The sequence below is a fragment of the Bison bison genome, unplaced genomic scaffold (assembly GCF_000754665.1).
Source record: "Bison bison bison isolate TAMUID 2011002044 unplaced genomic scaffold, Bison_UMD1.0 scf7180017864139, whole genome shotgun sequence".
Lineage (NCBI taxonomy): Eukaryota > Metazoa > Chordata > Mammalia > Artiodactyla > Bovidae > Bison > Bison bison.
Window position 1 is genome coordinate 11,370,780 of NW_011494711.1, and position 19,893 is coordinate 11,390,672.

Genomic DNA, 19,893 nt, shown 5'->3' on the forward strand with positions numbered 1-19,893 from the left:
CATGATTCAGAGCCTTACAGGTTATTGGACTGAGGCCTCAATTCCTTGTGACCTATTGACTGGGGGATCCATGGGTTCCTTGACTCAGAACAAGACAGCTTGCTTCGGAAGTGGACAGCCATCATCATGACTGTATTCTGTTGATTAGAATAAGACACTAGGTCCAGTCCACACTCTAGGGTGGGGGATTACATACTAGGAAATGAGGCTGACTGGGGACTAAGCATCTTCTCCCACAGCCTGTGGGTACCTTTGGGAAGGTGGGAGCCAGGGGCTGCATGGAAGACTGCTTCTCCTCTCTCAGTCTAAGGTCCCTGCCTCTCATGGTGTGGGCATCTTAATGCCACGACTGCTTCTAAGACTGGAAGAGAGGTGTGTTTTAAATAATCTGGCTCTTAAATGCCATTTGAAAGTCAACTCCCTCATCTGATCTTCAACTGAAGAAAAAATGGTATATTTTAGTGCTGGAAGAAGAAGTCTGTGTTGGATTTACTAAGTAAAGTTGATAGAACTCATCAACACAGTGCATTCTAAAGAGATTGCAAATGTAATCGCCACTAAGCAATTTGGGATTTATATTCTGAGTTTAATTTTTGACTGCCTTTAAGATAAGAGTCCACTGCATTTTCAAATGAAACACCCATGAAACTTTGCTTCCTTTTGCTCACTTGCCTCTCTCTTGGTTGGGAACCACTAAACAGCTGGGTCCATGTCTATTTCATTTCTAATACTAGCACTTTCGCCGGCACTTAGGCTCTCAAAAATATCTACTAACATGAAATATTTTTGTGTGTTTAATACATCCTGTACCAAATTAGCTAAATATTGCTAGCATTTTCATTGTTTAGAACTCTACAGATCTTTTTCTGGCATAAATACTTAAAAAGAGTGACCTGGATCTATTATACCTGTAATTTCTGTGTTATTTTGCTAGTTCATTAGAGCATTAGCAGTTTTGCCCTTGAATCAAAGTTCTCTACTTTTCTCTCCACAGTTTCCAAATATTTTGTCCTTTTGAGTCAAGGGAATTGCCCTGATTTTATGATGACATTTGGGTACGATATTTAAACTGTTAAAAAGTTATAAAAACGACCCTTTGGTATTAAATGTAATAAATGGCTCTGAGTTGAATGCATGCACAGGTTCTCTTATATGAGCTCTGTGAGCCCAAACTGCTCCAGTTACATATTCTCGTTGTAATTGGACTCTATGACATTCTCTCATCCCCCAAGAGTACGCCAAGCCATGAACATTCCTCCTGGCTTTGTGTTGATGTATACTTTGGGTCTTTTGAAGTTTTGGATTTCATCTGTAACTAGCGTATGGGACTCATAGTACTGTTGGTCCTCCCAATCCTGAAGAGGCAGAGGTGTGTCTGCAAGAAAACAAAACTTATTTCATTCCTAAGAGAGTTATTGCAACTCTCAAAGAGAAAGGAGGCTGGAATGACTTGTCCTTGTTCAGCCTCACCTTTCCCAAGAATACTGTCTTTGCTCATGGGTACTCTGTACTGGGTTCATTTGTCCTGGCCTGTGTTTTTCTTTGTAATTCTACAGTGTTGTGCTTGCATGTCTTCAGTTAGACTGTAAACTCAACATCAGAGGGTATCCTCTCCTTTTTTTCTTCTGTTTTGATGTCTTTGATCTCTTTTCCTGTCTTACACCCACTCTCACACCACTCTGGCAAGAGGAACATGCATGTGGATGGCTAGTCTAGCTTCATGGTTGATGCGTTAGAGTTGGGGCTTTCCAGGTGGCGCTAGTGGTAAAGAATCTGCCTGGCAATGCAGGAAATGCCAGAGACGCAGGTTTGGTCCCTGGCTCAGGAAGATCCCCTGGAGGAAGGTAATGGCAATCCATTCCAGGGTTCTTGCCTGGAGAACCCCATGGACAGAGGAACCCGGTGGGCTACAGTCCACAGGGTCACAGAAGGTCAGACATGACTGACTGACCACGCATGCATGTGCATTAGAGTTGACTGAAGTTGAGAGGCTGGCACATGTCTGGACCCTTTTAGTGAGGAGTTAAATGTCAGTTCCCGAAGGCATCGTAACAATACTGAGTTAACTTTACATGGATAAAGATGGGTACCAGTCTTCCCTTCAACCCTCTAAACACACCAGAGTATATTACTGCCATGAAATTGTACTGTAATATTTTCTAGTTGTGATTCATTCACAGTTTAATATGCTTCTAGTTCTGGTTTGACTTTTCCCCCAGGAAGAGACTAAAATCTCTTCATTATAATATAGACAGTGTACTGCACTTTGAATACAAATTTATCCATGTTCAGAGTAATTTTTCTTGTGATTGTCTCTACCCTGGAGAAGTGCCTTTAATGAATTACATACAAATTGTGTAATTTAAGAAGTTAATTTGGTTTTCTGGTTACACAGGACTAAAAACAGCCCTTGTAGAAAGAGATGATTTCTCATCGGGGACCAGCAGCAGAAGCACTAAATTGATCCATGGTGGTGTGAGATATCTTCAGAAGGCTATCATGAAGTTGGATATTGAGCAGGTAATTGTGTATGCTGGTTGTTAAACAAAAATTGTTACTATGCTTTTTTTCTACCCAATTAAATCAGTTTTTGGGTGTTTTTTTTTTTTTTTAATGGCCTTTAAGATTTCTTCCTACTGGAAATACCTATTTAGTGTGTTCTGCTGGAGTGTCTTTCAGGAGAGGTGTGTCAGGTTTTTTTTGTAGTTGTTGTTGTTTTTTCCTGTAGCAACAGGTTCATGAGTAACCAGGGTCCTTTTCTACACAGACATGTCAAAGTAGCAGATTTACCAAATCACTTTTGGATGTGTTACGTTTTAACAGTTGTGATTGTTTTTTGTTTTGTTTTTCTGACCAATGGCCACCAAATCGCTACTTTCCAAGCAGGTTCAGGGGAGCTCTGTTGTAATACATAAGGAGTATTAAATTGATCTTAGCTGCAAATGCAGTCACGCTGCATATTGTCACTGACATATTCTGAAGGAAAAGATGATCTGAGTCATGCTTTTTTTTTTTATGTCACACTTCGCTGTGTCCAGTCTGCCACCATTTGAAAACTGCCAAGGCAGTGTGGAAGATGACATTTCCCAGAGGGGGTAAAAAAAAAAACAAAAAACAGCTGAACTCCCTATCTGCTTTTCGTCCATGAAAAACACAGCAGCACTAACTTGACATTGTCGATTTTGACTCTGTCCCCTTTTCTTACATGTCTGTTTAGGACCTTGATGGACATAAAGAAAAGAGCGTAGGGTTTAGAATCAGATGACTTGTGATGTGCTATAACTTATTTATTTAATTTCTATGAGCCTCAGTTTTCTCATTTGTAAACATTAGTGTTATGATAGTAATGCTGGGTCTTCAGAGAGGGATAATGAAAACTAAAGACAAAAGCTTTTCCATGATCATTTCTAAAATACCATGCAACTCCTAAGTACTATGTCTGCTTGGGCTAGTGGAGGCAAGAAGAAAACGTTTAACATGAATTTGAACAATCTGTTATTTCTTACATGAGAAAATATTATGGGGGGCTGAGAAAAGGGACAATACAGACAATGCAAGATAAATTGTTACAATAATCTTGTAACTCAAGTCAGGAAAATATCTTACACCTGGGAACTCTGACAGCATGTTTTTCTCCTATGCAAATACAGTTAAGGTTTCTAAAAAATCTTTCAGGTTGACAGCATGATGTATTATTAGAAATTTGATTAGGAGGGAGCCATCCTCACTCAGAGGTAGAGAGGTTTCTGTGTATCAATCAGTTGGCAGGGTGTCTATTTGCCATCTGAAAATATTATGATCTGTTACTGCCAAACTAATTTTCTCTGTTTTGCTTTTCAGTACAGGATGGTAAAAGAAGCCCTTCATGAGCGTGCCAACCTGCTGGAAATTGCTCCCCATTTATCAGCTCCATTGCCTATTATGCTTCCAATTTACAAGTAAGCCTTTTGGTATCATCAATATACTCTTTGCTTATCCGAGGCCAATAGAACAACCCAGTTTTAATGGCAGAAGTTCCTCAGTGTGTATTTCTTAAAGTAGTTGTAATTGGTCCTAATCTTTAATCCTTTTAAAATATTTTCCTTTGTTGTATTTAAAAAGTATGACTTTTTCTAAATTACTCTCTGCCAACTCACCTCTGAGGGCTAGATCTTGAAGGCAAAGTGGCTTGTGTTCTGCTTTTATAATTAGTCGTTTTAAACTCCAGTTTCTGAGAGTATATAGAGGAACAACTGCATTTGCTCTGGGAAACATAAGAGGGTCATTTGCAGGCTAAAATGCAGAGCCAGAATGAATCCTGCTGCGAAATCTGAACTGACATATATCAACTCCAAACCCTAAGCCATTTTGTGTCATTTTAAATTTCTGAGTTAACCAAACCTGAAATTTGGTTTGTAGGTGTCAGATAATCGTAAATTATTAAACCCAATTTTCTGAATATTGTTAGAGCTATCCATCAAGTTGACTTAAACTGGAAGACAGATAATAGGAAATACAGGATTATGTAGCTCTGTTAGCTGCATGAGTGTTGTGGGGTCTAGAAACAGATTTTATAATTTTTGTCTATATTTTGTCATAGATGGTTTGAGATATCTCATGCCAATGAGTCTCTACCCTGGGTGTACATTAGAGTCACTCTGGTCTTTGCCCTCGTCTAGTTCAATTGATCTCTAGGAACACAAGATCCAGGCAGCTATGTTTGTTTTTGATGCTCCCTAGAAAGTCTAATATGCAGTCAGGTCCAGAACCACTGCCTTTGAGATGATTCATTTATGTATGTAATTCAGCTGGGCTGGTCTCAGAATAGGAAGGCACTTCTCTTGTTTCTTATGCAATACACTTCTAGATACACTTTGTTTTTCTTAATAAAAAGTATCATATAAAGTGACATTCTATACCCTGTTTGTAAAGAAACCTTTCCCCTCTTTATGCTGTAGGTGGTGGCAGTTACCATACTACTGGGTAGGAATCAAGCTATATGATCTGGTTGCTGGAAGTAATTGCCTGAAAAGCAGTTATGTCCTCAGCAAATCAAGAGCCCTTGAGCATTTCCCAATGCTCCAGAAGGACAAACTGGTGGGAGCAATTGTCTACTATGATGGTACGTGATTTTTGTTTTTTCAGGATACTCATGACCCTTACAGTGTATTCTTAATGAGATAGTTTTGCATACTAATTAATGCTAATCTTACACAATACACAAACACACATGTGCACTCTGCAAGCAATGTTTTGCTTTTAACATCACTCGGTCTTGAATATTCCTTCGACTTTGAATCTCATGGTTGGTTTGGTCCGTTTTCCATCATTGTGCATTTTGGGCCCCACCTTCATGCCATTTAATTTGTTATGTGTTTGCCAGTGAACGCTTGCCTTATGAATATATTATCATGTTGAAAGCAGCTGAGGATCTGTTAGGTTTTCTAGATGAAACCTCTATTTTCAAGGGGTTATAAGCCTAGGGAAAAATGCCTCTGGGCTGAAATGGACATATTCATATTTTGCACAGGACACAATTCTTGAACATATAATTTATGTGATGAAGGTAGACGAACACTGCATCTGTTAAACTAGTCTGTTGTTTTTTTTTTTTCTTCAGTCCCTCAGTTTTGAATGCTTATTTTATTGTTATCAGATATTTTCTAACAGTGATATTATCTAGTACCCATTTGCCTGGTGTTCAGTGTTCATTCATTGTGTTTGTGTGTGTGTTAACAAGTACAGTTTTGTACACTTTTATTTGAAGGAACTAACCACTTAACATAGCTCCAGATGAACCACAATACAACACAAAACATCACAGGAAAAGCTGTTTGTGAAATTTTACTGCGTTTCTTAAGGGAGAATGGAATTGAAAAATAGTCCAGGAATTTCTGTTTATAAATAAATAGCTGGACACAGATAACTGTACACTTTCAAAAAGTCTTAGAAATTTTGTGACACAAAGGATAGCTTAGGCCCCATAGCTCAGTGAGTTTTTAAAATCCCACTATGTGATCTTATGTATTTAGTGTTAGATATCTAAACTCTTAGTATGAAGAAATATTTTCTTTTTTTCTTTTTTCAGGAGACTTTGATATTTATACTTCATAATACAGGATATCTTTTAGGCTACCCCCTTTGTTTCTCCTCAATGTTAGGTTTCTGAATCAATTTAGCTATCTGTCAGGCTTTCATGTATGAATGTGAAATGTATACATGAAGATGGGGCAATGGGGACAAACTCAAGAACGTATGCTAGGAGCAACAATGTTAGAAAAATGTTAAGGGTCTTTGACAAACGTTAAAAGCCAGAAAATGCAGTTTACAGTGCCTTGCAGCATCTAAACACCACAGGAGGGCACTTAACTACTTTTTTGGTGCCCCTGATTGAATCTCATGTTAAAGGACAATCTTAACTGTGAATTTTCTTTCCCTTCTTCAAACCCTTAACGTTAATCCATTGTAGTTTGTTGGGTGATTACATTAAAGAGGTTTTTGGTGCAGGAGGAATCAGAAGGCATTCTGCAAATGGACCCCTGCCCATCCTGCCACGGAAATGTTTGTGCCCTTTGCCTCTTAATTTCAATCCCTTCCATGCAAACTCTCTCAAGTACTTGGCCATTTTCTCTACCACGTGATCTATTGAACACAAACTACTTTTATTTGTTATTTTTATTTTTTAGCTTGTGCATATCTGAATCTCCTTGAGGGGGAGTATTAGTGGATGTCATATCTGAATTTGTGGTGTCCTGTCTTATGTTGGTTTGATATTGTTATGAATTATAGATTCTTATTGATTACATAGAGAAACCAAGGGAAATCTATGTCACATAATGCAGGAGAAACATTATCATATTAAAATCAGAGGAAGGAGAATTTCTTTAATCTACAATTGGCTTTTATAGCTTGTTACAGATTGCAAAATTATGAGTTTAGCAAAGATTACTGAAAAGTTTAAAAATTATTTTTTAAAAGAATTTCAAATTGATATTTGAAAATTGATTGTGAAACCCAAGTCTTGAAAAAGTAAAAATCATTCTAGTCACTGGAAATAGTTTCTTTTTTAATCTTGTTCTGAAATGATGTAGGTCCAACTATGTCATGCTTGAGGCAAGACAAAACAGCAACGTGAAACAGTGTAGTTCTACAGTTTCACAGCTGTATTCACAGGTAGGGCAACTCTTGTTAAACCTAATGGTGTGATGAGCAAATTAAATAACAACATGGAAATAAGGTAGAAAGGAGTATATAGAAAGGAATTAAATGTAATAAATGTGTGCCCAGAGAAAGGAAAGGATGACTTACTCTTTAACCAGAAAAATAGCATTATTATCCTGCTACCAAAGTACTTCAGAAAGGAAAAAATACTTAAGCATATACCATTGCAGTTGAATTCTGAACATTGTAATTTACAAGATAAACCTTTCTTAACAATAGCAACAACATAACCATGCAGGAGACCCCAGTTCAATTCCTGGATTGGGAAGATCCCCTGGAGAAGGGATAGGCTACCCATTCCTGTGTTCTTGGGCTTCCCTGATGGCTCAGATGGTAAAGAATCTTCCTGCAGTGCGGGAGACCTGGGTCGATCCCTAGGTTGGGAAGATCCCCTGGAGGAGGGCATGGCAACCCACTCCAGTCCAGTGTTCTTGTCTGGAGAATTGCCATAGACAGAGGAGCCTGGTAGGCTACAGTCCATGGGATCCAAAGTGTCAGACACAACTGAGTTACCAGGTTATGTTTTCTTTTTTATATTATGTTAGAGAAAACGATACAGTCATCTTACTGGTTTTCTGCCTGAGACTAGTCCAGTGTTTTTACTCTGTCCCTCTTCCCGTCCTACCAGAGAGTGACCAGCTGTACCGGTCTGTGGCCATTACCACTGATCGTGGGTTTCCATGTATAGGTTGGTGACTATTGGAACTCTTCCCACATCAGCAAGAAGTGTTTAAGGCACAACAGGCTCAGGTGACTTGGCAGGCTGTGAGGTTCTTGAGCCAGCTATGGATGATTTGCCAGTTTTCACAGAAACTTACTTGTCTTCCTCTGTCAACTTTACTCTGCTTGATCCTAGAGATCTTTGCTGCCATTCTAGTTGAACTTCACTCATCCAATCCAGTACACAGAAAATGAGATATAATTAAAAATCATTAAATATTTAAAACCATAAGATACCCCCATTAAGCTTCTGGAAGATGCAACTGGAGAACAAAATTACAGCTTTAAATCCTTCCTTCTGAGAGTCCAGGCAGTGACAGAGAGAGATATCTGTTATTTCATACTCGATGATGCCCTTAAGTATTCCTTATGCACATGTGAAAATAGCAACCTACGAGAAATTACATTGGCTTTCCTAATGTAAATAAAAGTTGGTTACAGCCATGTTTCAAAGAGGGAATTGAAACCCAAGTTTCACTAGAATATTCATTTTTATTCCAGCCTAAAACTCACAGCATACAAATAGATGAATTCAGCTTGTGAGAGAGCAAAGCCAATTTAATCTCTGGCTCCCCCGAGGTAAATGTAGTTCACGGTCCTGCCCCCACCCCAACCTCAGCTATAATCCCTGGCTCCTGGAGGTAAAAATGCACTGAAGTGAGGAAAATTCTGCAGCAGGATATAATGATCCAAAATGACAGGGACAATAATGACAATGAATTTCATGTCTCCCAGTCATGAGCTGGAGATGCTTGACTAGGCTGACTTATACAATTAAATTGTTACAGGTACAGCAGGAGATGCAGTTAGCTGTGTGCTTTGGGGAACGATGCCTCTGGCTAAAGGCATATCGTGGAATCCAGACTCTTTTGTTAGGAACAAACTATTATTCCTCTAGGCATGTACCCACAATTGTATACTTTAATAAAAGAAAGCCTGGGTTAAAGACAAGTCTTTTAAGGTGTTGATTTTATCTAGTTTGAAAGCTTTAAAAAAAGGAAAGAAAAATCAATTACCCAGTAACACAAAGGTGATCTTTTTTTTTTTTTTTTGGTCTTGTGTTTTCATTTTTGTTTCATTTTGTTTTTGGAGCATAAGTCAAACCTAAAGATGGTGCCTTTAATCCTCATTTACATTTTATAAACACAGTTGTTGAACTATAATTGGGTGTTATCTACTTTAAATCTGACAGATACATTGATTTCTTCAGAACAGAAATAGATACAATAAACAACCAAATAGTATGGATTTACAAATGAAATAGCTGTGCCATTATGCAAGTTTGTCTCTGTGCTTCTTAATACAGTTCTTGTGAGGTTGTTATGGTGATCCTAAAGTGGTTGTGTGAACCTCCTGGGTTGCACAGGACCTCAACTGGGGGTAAGGAAGAGTATTTTGGGACTTTTACTTAGACCTGTTTATATCAAATTCCTTAGAAATGTCTTTTTTTACATAAGGTTTAAATGGCTATTTTATATATATATATATATATATGTACAATAGTACAAGTATGTAATTTATAAATAAATGTCCATATTGGAGTTATATGTTGACATTTACTCTACTTCTGGAATACTCAACTTGATTTTTCTTTTTTGTACCACTGGGTTAGTAATTTGTCATCCTTTATAAATTGCAAAGAAACTCTTACATGTGGCAACCAGGAGATATGGACAAAAAGTTTATTGCAGCACTGGGAATAACTTCAAAAAGCAAAATAATTCAGATATCTAGCAAGAGACAAATGAATAAGTAACCTATCGTGTATTCACATAATGGAGTAAAATAGAGCATTGAAAGTGAATGAACTAAGCTGAGCTGAACAACAGGGATGAGTCTTAGAAAATATATGTTGAAGATGGTTTGATAACTTGTCTTACATTTGTAAGCAATCATACTTGAAAAATGCTTTCCAGACTGTCATGGTGGCTCAGCGGTAAGCAACCCACCTGCCAATGCAAGAGACGTGGGTTCAATCCCTGAGTCAAGAAGATCCCCTGGAGGAGGAAATGGCAACCCACCCACTCCAGTATCCTTGTCTGGGAAATCCTATGGACAGAGGGGCTTGGCAGGCTACAAGTCCATTGGGTCACAGAGAGTCAGACACAGCTGAGCGACTAAACAACAACGAAGTGCAACTGAAGCAGCCAATACTATGAAAGTAGATGGCTTAAGTTTACAAGCTTTATTGAGTTTTGAGCTGCACATCTATGAATTTAGTTTATAATGTGTTGCTCATGAAGGGTTTTGAGCCTCAAATAAATTAATAAATATAAATATAAAATAACTTTTTAAGTATAAAATTATTTAAATTTTAATTGTTTTATTTGGGTCAATTTTATGCATATTGTATCAACCATCAAATTTCAGCTTTTCACAAAAATATTCTAAAGCAAAGCATCAATTCCACAAATGTCCCCATATATATTTATATATATATATATTTACAATTTGCAGATTCTTCCAGAAAATTTGTAAAACATTCTTAGGAAAAAGGAAAATATTGTGCACACACATATGTTTACATAAGTATATATTGTCTGAAATTTATTTGAAATTTAAGGGTTAAAAAAAAAGAAATTTAAGGGTTAAAGAACACTTTTTAAAAGAACTTACTCTAAAATTATCTACTTCTTGGATGTTGATTTAAAACCTATTACTTTTAATATTTTCCCTGTCTATATGAAGTTTTACACTTAAATAAATTTAGTGAATAATTTTTATCTTGATTTCCTCCTGTCAGCTTTTCCATTGTATTTCTCTTCTTATTTTTTGTGAATTACATAAATGAAACTGACATTATTGCTCATATAGCAGTCATATATTTTGCCCCACAATGCTGCCTTTTTGCTATTCAGTGTATCTGGATACCAACTAATGCTAAATGAAGTTTGACATGTACCCCTAAGAAACAAAACTTATAAATTGTGGCTTCAAAGGAAACCTTGAGTAAATAGGGCACATTTGTGTCCACCCAGGCTAACATCCAACATATGCTTTAGCTTCCTGATGGTGAGACAGAGCAAAATAGCCCCTAGGAAAGCTTGCAATTGTTTACTGCTCACTTGACCATCATGTATTAAATACCATCATATATTAAATTTATTCTCTTATAATTAGTTTTTTTTTTAAGAAAATCAAAAGCACACAAAAGTAGGTTTGATCAGGTATAGCATACTGAGATAGTAATTCATTTTGAGATAGTAATTCATAACTCTGCATCTAAAAGCTTAAAAACAATGCTAAAATTCACCAGTAGAAGGATATGTATGCAAATGTTGTTTGAACAACTACTTCTGGTGGGGTCACAGAATGATAACTTCTCTCTCACACTCTGTTGCTTAATTGAGCTTTTAAAAAAGATGCAGGATCAAAGATAAAGCAAGTGTATCAAAAATCTCCATGCCCTCTTTCCTCCAGTTTACTCTTTCATCCAAAAAATCTTTCTGAAGGTTCTGTTTTCTAAGCACTGTGACTAGTATTAGATCCAAATGCATTAAGGACAGAGTTCTGAGCTTACAGATTTCGAGAGGGCTCACTGCATATATTCCAAATATCAGGCCAAACGTGGTCTCCACTACCAATAATGTTTTGCATTTGCGTAGCAGAGTATGGTTTTCAAAATATTTTTTTCCCCGTAAATTGTCTTAGTTGATCAAACTCAGCATATACTGGAATGGAAATCATGATTCCTGTTTTCCAGGAGAAGTTCAGAAGCAGAGTTAAATAGCTAGATCAATATTTTGGACATGCAGTGATGTGAAAATAATTTTATTCCTTGGTTAAACATAAAGAACTTTACAAAAAGTTATAACATTATGTCTTCTTTCAGCTATATTAGGTTTTAAGTCAGTTATATGCTTTAACAAAACATAGCCAAATAGTTGCATTTTTAACTAAAGGAAACTTCAGACATATGCAAAATAATGAGAGTAATAAAATGAACTTCTAGTTTCAACACATAAACTCATGGCCCAGCTTCATCTATCCACCTGTTTGCTGCCCCCAGATAACAAATATTCATCCTTGGATATTTCAGTCTATAGCTTTAAAGTTAAGAATTTTCTTTAAAATATAGCCACACTTAAAATGTTTAACAGTAATTCCTTAAGATCAAATGTCTGATCATGATCCTACGTCACCTATAATATCATAACTTTAATTGGCTCCCGATTAAAAAATAAACCCATAAAATAAACAAAATCCTAGTTAAGGTTTCGGTGTACCAATTCATTCTTTTTAACTAATAGTTTCCCATCCCTCCCTTTGTTTCCTTCCTCATGGTTTTGTTTAACAGTTCCCTTGTGTTTCCTGTACAGTGGTTTTAGGCCTGTCCCATTAATCTGTTGCTGCAAAAGAAACAACACCCAAGCTTAGTGACTCAAAATATCAATGGACTCTCTCAGAGTTTTGAGGATGGATGGGCTCACCTGGGTGTTTCTCATTTGGGACCCCTCCTATAAGCAGTGAGGTGCTGGCTGAGGCTGGAGTCTTCTGAAAGCTTTCTTACCTACATGTCTGGCTCCTGGGCTGAGAAGACTACTCCAGTTGGGGGCTGGTCCCACATCTTTCTCTCATTGTGGCTTTTCCACATGGCTGAGTTGGACTTCTGCGTAGTCAGACTTCTTATGTGGTGGCTGGCTTACCCCAGTGAGAACCAAGAGACCGAGTCTTAAATGCAAGACTGCTTAGCCTTAGAAGTCACACAGTGTCACTTCTACCATATTCTACTTAAAGTGAATCACAGAGGCATCCCAGATTTAAGAGATTGGTTGTTGTTGTTTAGTCACTAAGTTGTGTCCAACTCTTTTGCAGCCATATGGACTGTAGCCCACCAGGCTCCTCTGTCCATGGAATTTCCCAGGTCAGAATACTGGAGTGGGTTGCCATTTCCTTCTCCAGAGAATATTCCCAACCCGGGGATCGAACCCATGTCTCCTGCTTGGCAGATGGATTCTTTACTACTGAGCCACCACAGTGCAAAAAGTACAGGAAGTGTGGTTTATTGGAGGCGGGGAGGTGAGACACCTTTAGTGATTAGCTACAAGGAGGCTGGATCAAATTGTTTTGTCATAAATAATTTTTAGGTGGTGGTATGAATTTCCATCACTGGTCTTCTTGCCTTTTTGTCATGATTATTTTCTAGATTGATTTCAGTATGTCATTAGAGGTTAGACTTTTCTAACTTTTCTAACTCTGCCATTCCAACTTCATTCATTAATTAGAATAGTTATAATTTCCCAGTATTAACTTTTTGGCTACCTTGTGATGCATTTTTGTATAAAATTTCTGGATAAATGCTAGATTCTTTCATTTATATGCTAGTTTTCAATAATAATGAGTTAGTTTTCTAGTATACTCCAAATGTGATGAGTTTTTTTAGATTATTAATTAAACTCATGGTTCTAAATATATTTGAAATGTATCAGTCTACCAGACCACCTGACCTGCCTCTTGAGAAATCTGTATGCAGGTCAGGAAGCAACAGTTAGAACTGGCCATGGAACAACAGACTGGTTCCAAATAGGAAAAGGAGTACGTCAAGGCTGTATATTGTCACCCTGCTTATATAACTTATATGCAGAGTACATCATGAGAAACGCTGGACTGGAGGAAGCACAAGCTGGAATCAAGATTGCCAGGAGAAATATCAATAACTTCAGATATGCAGATGACACCACCCTTATGGCAGAAAGTGAAGAGGAACTAAAAAGCCTCTTTATGAAAGTGAAGGTGGAGAGTGAAAAAGTTGGCTTAAAACTCAACATTCAGAAAACGAAGATCATGGCATCCGGTCCCATCACTTCATGGGAAATAGATGGGGAAACAGTGGAAACAGTGTCAGACTTTATTTTTCTGGGCTCCAAAATCACTGCAGATGGTAACTGCAGCCATGAAATTAAAAGACGCTTACTCCTTGGAAGGAAAGTTGTGTCCAACCTAGATAGTATATTGAAAAGCAGAGACATTATTTTGCCAACAAAGGTCCGTCTAGTCAAGGCTATGGTTTTTCCAGTGGTCATGTATGGATGTGAGAGTTGGACTGTGAAGAAGGCTGAGTGCCGAAGAATTGATGCTTTTGAACTGTGGTGTTGGAGAAGACTCTTGAGAGTCCCTTGGACTGCAAGGAGATCCAACCAGTCCATTCTGAAGGGATCAGCCCTGGGATTTCTTTGGAAGGAATGATGCTAAAGCTGAAACTCCAGTACTTTGGCCACCTCATGCTAAGAGTTGACTCATTGGAAAAGACCCTGATGCTGGGAGGGATTGGGGGCAGGAGGAGAGGGGGATGACAGAGGATGAGATGGCTGGATGGCATCACTGACTCGATGGATGTGAGTCTGAGTGAACTCCGGGAGTTGGTGATGGACGGGGAGGCCTGGCGTGCTGCGATTCATGGGGTCGCAAAGAGTCAGACACGACTTAGTGACTGATCTGATCTGATGTTCAAACTACCCTTTTTCTGACTTATGGGCACCTCTTAAAGTTGGCTTCTGATCCCTTTTGATGAGCTGTCAGTGGTCTATGATGACTGTGTTATCTGCTATGACAAAATAATCCAGGCTAATCTCATAAACTTTTCTGACCTAGATCTGAAAGCATTCGTTTCTCCAATAAATTTTGACTTCTTCCTGTGGGAAATGATAATTAGGGACCATAATCTATTTGTTAGGGATATTCATTGCTACTTGGTCATATCTAGGCTTTTCTATAGACAGAGTTAAGAAAAAATTTTTGTTTAAAAAAGAAAAATATGATGAATTCTCAGACATATATGCTAAGTTGCTTCAGTTGTGTCTGACTCTTTGCAAACCTATGGACTGTAGCCCACCAGGCTCCTCTCTGTCAATGGGATTCTCCAGGCAAGAATACTGGAGTGGGTTGCCATGCCCTCCTTCAGGGGATCTTCCCAACCCAAGGATCGAACTCGCTTCTCTTATGTCTCCTGTATTGGCAGGTGATTCTTTACCACTAGTGCCACCTGGGAAGCCCTCTTAGACATAATTATACTTAAATTCATGTGTACATGACTTTATTTAATCTCATCAATCATACCTCCAGAAATTTTATTATTGAAACCAGTTTAAGATTTCTGTTGTTGCAGTTTTGTTGTTTTTGTTGTTCTGGAGTATACACCAATGGGAATATATGAATTACTGTCTTTTAAAGCTACTTTACATAGTTTCTATCAGTGTGGCTAAGCCATCAGCTTGATACAACAGATCATTTTAATTTTGTTTTCTATTTTTAGGGACTTCTCTTTTTAAAAGTGTGCTTTTAAAGAAAAATATAAGATACAGGGCTTCAAAGTCAAAGTAGACACAAAAACTATTCAAAATAAGGCTAGCCTCTCTCCCTTCTCACCATTTCCTCATTTTCCTTAAAGATAACATTTTAAAAAATAGGATTTTGGCTTATCCTCTCATTGTGTGCATGTGTATGCATATGTGTATATATTATGTACACTTTCATTTGCTTCTCCTCCCATTGCTTGGATAATAGTAATGCCTTTCTCTTTTCATCTAATATAATTAATATTTCATTCCATGGTAGTATAAGGAGCCCCAAAGTTTTGAAAAGGTGAATTTAAAAAGAATCTAGGAACCAGATTTCATGTAATTAAATATTATAGTCATGTTCGCTGCTTAGATCAAGATATATGCATTGGTGCATACAGCCTTAGTCATCATCAATATTTTCAAGTTAGTTTTCTTTGTTTAAAAAAATTTATTTATTTATTTGGCTGTGGTGGCTTAACTGCTGCGTATGGGCTTCTCTCTAATTGTGGAGTACAGAGATCTATCCCAGATCTATCTCAGATCTATCCCAGAGAGTCTGGGATAGAACCAGAGTCCCCTGCAATGAAAGGCAGGTTCCCGACCTTAACCACTGGACCACCAGGGAAGTCCCAAATTATTTTTATTTTTATAAATGAAAATGAAATTTTGTTTCTTTGGACACCACAAAACAATGGCACATCCACTATTTTTATCTGTATGCTGCTGCTAAGTCACTTCAGTCGTGTCCGACTCTGTGCAACCCCATAGATGGCAGCCCACCAGGCTCCCCCGTCCCCGGGATTCTCCAGGCAAGAACACTGGAGTGGGTTGCCATTTCCTTCTCCAATGCATGAAAGGGAAAAGTGAAAGTGAAGTCGCTCAGTCGTGTCCGACTCTTAGCGATCCCATGGACTGCAGCCTACCAGGCTCCTCCATCCATGGGATTTTCCAGGAAAGAGTACTGGAGTGGGGTGCCATTGCCTTCTCTGATGTTTATCTGTATAGGGAGATTAAAATTAGGCTGTGAGTCTCAAATGCTTTTGTTGTCATCCTCTGATTTGTTTAAATTTGCTAAAACCTGGTACATATCATCTGCTTGTGTTTAAAGCCAATCTTCAGACTAAATATTCATGTTAAGTACAGTCTTTTTAAATAGATGGATCTGTTTTATCCTAATACATGAAATTATACACTTCTTAGTAAAATTTTATTTTATATTCTTTATAGTAATAGAATTAAAATTTTTAGACATGAAGCTAATTAATTGTAGTTTATGGTTAAGACTTTCAATTTTTATTTTCCGCTTCTATTTTAGAGACCTTGGGAAAACACACTCCCAAGAAATAGGAGCCCTGTTTAAATGTACCACATACTGAAGCTTAAAGTTACTATCCCCCAGTACGTTTGTCTCAAAGTAGTTCTCCTTCAAAGATACGGTCTCTTAGGGATGGGGGAGCCTGGTGGGCTGCCGTCCATGGGGTTGCACAGAGTCGAATATGACTGAAGTGACTTAGCAGCAGCAGCAGCAGATCATATTTGGAAAGAAAGAATTACCACTGGAATGTGGAGAAATAAATAGGAAATAAAAAAAGCCGGAGTAATTGATCTTTAGAACTGTTTTTTCTTACTACTTTATTGTATGACAGGTCTATTGGCACTGTCTATTGGCAGAGTCCCCAGGTGTCCACTGATCTATGCACTCTAGCATGTTTTCTAGAATTCTTTCGGGGAGATTAAGAGTCTTTGCCCAGATAATGCTCAGGAAAAGGAAGGAAGAAAGAAAAAAGAGTCAAATCAATATTTAGCTGTTCACACAGCACACAGTGGCTTTCTTAGTGTAGTGGGAGGCCGGGCTGGTGTCTACCCTCACAAGAAGTAGCACTGATAAAAATGTCGCTTCACTTAAAAAGCCCCTATGGCAGTTGCAACTACAAATTCTACAACCGAGCTCTGCTAATATAATATAGAAAAACTGAAAAAAAGTCATTCTTATAAATGAAACTAACACCTTGGTAGATTATATTCTCTGGCTCCAAATAGACCACTATTTTAGAATGTGAATTTCAAACTGGTTTCATTATTACTATTAATACTTACTCATGTCACTCTCCATATTAGTAAAACGCTCCTTATATCATTATATTCATCCACCTAAAATATGAACCACACAACCATTTACTTAAAAAAAAAAAAAAACTCCAGCTTTGCACATTAAATACACACACACACACACACACACGCACACAACTGACTTCCCACACAGTTTGTATAACTGCTGCTTCTCTACTATTGAAAACCTAAGAGATAGCCTTGCATTCACTGAAAAAGTATTACCAGTGTGGTAATTTACTGTCTATTCAGAAGAATAAGGCTTTGATGAGAAAATGGTCAGAGAACATAGGGGTTAGATGAACAACTATCAGGTTAAGAACAAATCAAATAACTTGTATGTAATGTCTTTATGTCAAAGATAATTAATATATAGCTGAGTTAACTTGGGATAGGTAACTCTGACGGAGAAGGCAATGGCACCCCACTCCAGTACTCTTGCCTGGAAAATCCCATGGATGGAGGAGCCTGGTAGGCTGCAGTCCATGGGGTCGTGAAGAGTCGGACACGACTGAGCGACTTCACTTTCACTTTTTACTCTCATGCATTGGAGAAGGAAATGGCAACCCACTCCAGTGTTCTTGCCTGGAGAATCCCAGGGACGGGGGAGCCTGATGGGCTGCCGTCTATGGGGTCACACAGAGTCAGACACGACTGAATCGACTTAGCAGCAGCAGTAGCAGCAGGTAACTCTGAAGTCTCTTAGTATACCTGGAACTTCCTATTTTCCAGGTGTTTTAAATTCTTCTCATTTTTAACCTGAGAAATAAAATAATGAGTGGGCTTAGGAATTCATGCCGTTTTACTTTTCTTTACAGAGAACAAACTGACTGAAAGATAGCCATGGAGAGGCTCCAGAGAGTTCTCTCTGCCTCTCTCTCAATAATCTTTTGTGTGCAAAGTGTTGTACCTCAGTATTTATTCAGATCTATTTTTGTCAAAAGAAAGGGTGTAAATACATTATTATTTTAAAAAGTAATCTGAATACAGTCAGAATTTACAAATCAGACAAATTCACTACTCCCATTTCCTTCAGTTCAGTTCATTTCAGTCGCTCAGTCCTGTCCGACTCTTTTCGACCCCATGAATCGCAGCACGCCAGGCCTCCCCGTCCATCACCAACTCCCGGAGTTCACTCAGACTCACATCCATCGAGTCAGTGATGCCATCCAGCCATCTCATCCTCTGTTGTCCCCTGCCTCCTCCTCCCCCCAAACCCTCGCAGCATCAGGGTCTTTTCCAATGAGTCAACTCTTCACATGAGGTGGCCAAAGTATGAAAGTTTCACCATCAGTCCTTCCAATGAACACCCAGGACTGATCTCCTTTAGGATGGACTGGAGGAAATAATATAAACCCAAATTATCTTTTTCAATAGTTGCCTCTTCAAAAAACATTAAAAAAAATAAGAGTACATGGGAGTTACAAGAAATATATTTTGTGTAGAGCAAGATTAATATATATTTTTATCTCTTCCCTCTAGTTTCTCTTTGGATATTTCTTTTCTCATCTCTTTTGGGTAAAACTCATGTCTTCATGATCCTTCAATATGAATAAAGAGGGAAAGCCATTCAATTATGTCTATTTTTTTAAGTAGCAAAAGATCGTATTTAAAAGAGCCAAGTGTAAACATGATTAATACAAACACAATGAAACAAACATACAGTTTAGAGTAACGTTTAAAGTATATAAACACCTGTGCATGCGTGTGTGCTAAGTTGCTTCAGTCACGTTCAACTCTTTGCAACTCTATGGACTGTAGCCCTCCAGGCCCCTCTGTCCATGGGATTCTCTGGGCAAAAATGAGTGGGTTGCCATGCCCTCCTCCAGGGGATCTTCCCGACCCAAGGATCGAACCCACAATATAAGTACCTAGGTGCAGTTAAATACTTCATTTGCTGAAGATTAATTATTTTAATTTGCTACCTTTGCTGTTTAATATAACTTTGGTTCTTTTCTTCTGTCATCCTCCTCAAATGTGAATAGAATTAATTCAATCCATACATTTTGATTTAAACTTTTGTCTTAAACTTAGGGTTTTCCTGGTGGCTCAGACAGTAAAGAATCTGCCTGCAGTGTGAGAGACACCAGGTTTGATCCCTGGGTTGGGAATGGCAACCCACTCCAGTATTCTTGCCTGGAGAATTCCATGGACAGAGGAGCCTGGCAGGCTACAGTCCACAGGGTCGCAAAGAGTCGGACACAACGGAGCGACTTTCACTTCACTCACTCACTGAAACTTATCCTCCTCCCTTTTTGTATTTTCGAGCCTTTGATTGCATCTAAGTTCCTTGGCGTTCCTGGGAAGGCCTTGTGTGTGCTTGGTGGCACATACCCCTCTCTCCTACAGTTGTCCTCCACTATCAGATTCCTCCACTATCAGATTTTGAGGACGTGGTCTTCCCTTGCTGCCGGGGTCCAGCCCCAGCTGATCCAGGGTATTCGAAGCGGGGACGGCGTCGGCGAGGGTCAGGATACAATAGCTTCAATTAGATATTAATTAAAGATATAAAGAGTAATAGAATAAGGATAGCTCAGTAGGAAAATTCAGTGGAGAAAAGAGGCTGAGTGGCTTGGTTTACGCG

At 38.4% G+C, this 19,893-nt stretch overlaps 1 protein-coding gene across 1 annotated transcript in view; it reads left to right on the plus strand.

The window, feature by feature from the left end:
* The window catches only part of GPD2 (glycerol-3-phosphate dehydrogenase 2 (mitochondrial)), a 149,563-nt gene that overhangs the window by 76,841 nt on the left and 52,829 nt on the right, over window positions 1-19,893 (plus strand). Inside the window, exons 4-6 of the mRNA XM_010840019.1 lie at window positions 2,396-2,520; window positions 3,841-3,938; window positions 4,938-5,101. Of these exons, the coding sequence (XP_010838321.1) occupies window positions 2,396-2,520; window positions 3,841-3,938; window positions 4,938-5,101 (387 nt within the window). The remainder of the gene's footprint in view (window positions 1-2,395; window positions 2,521-3,840; window positions 3,939-4,937; window positions 5,102-19,893) is intronic.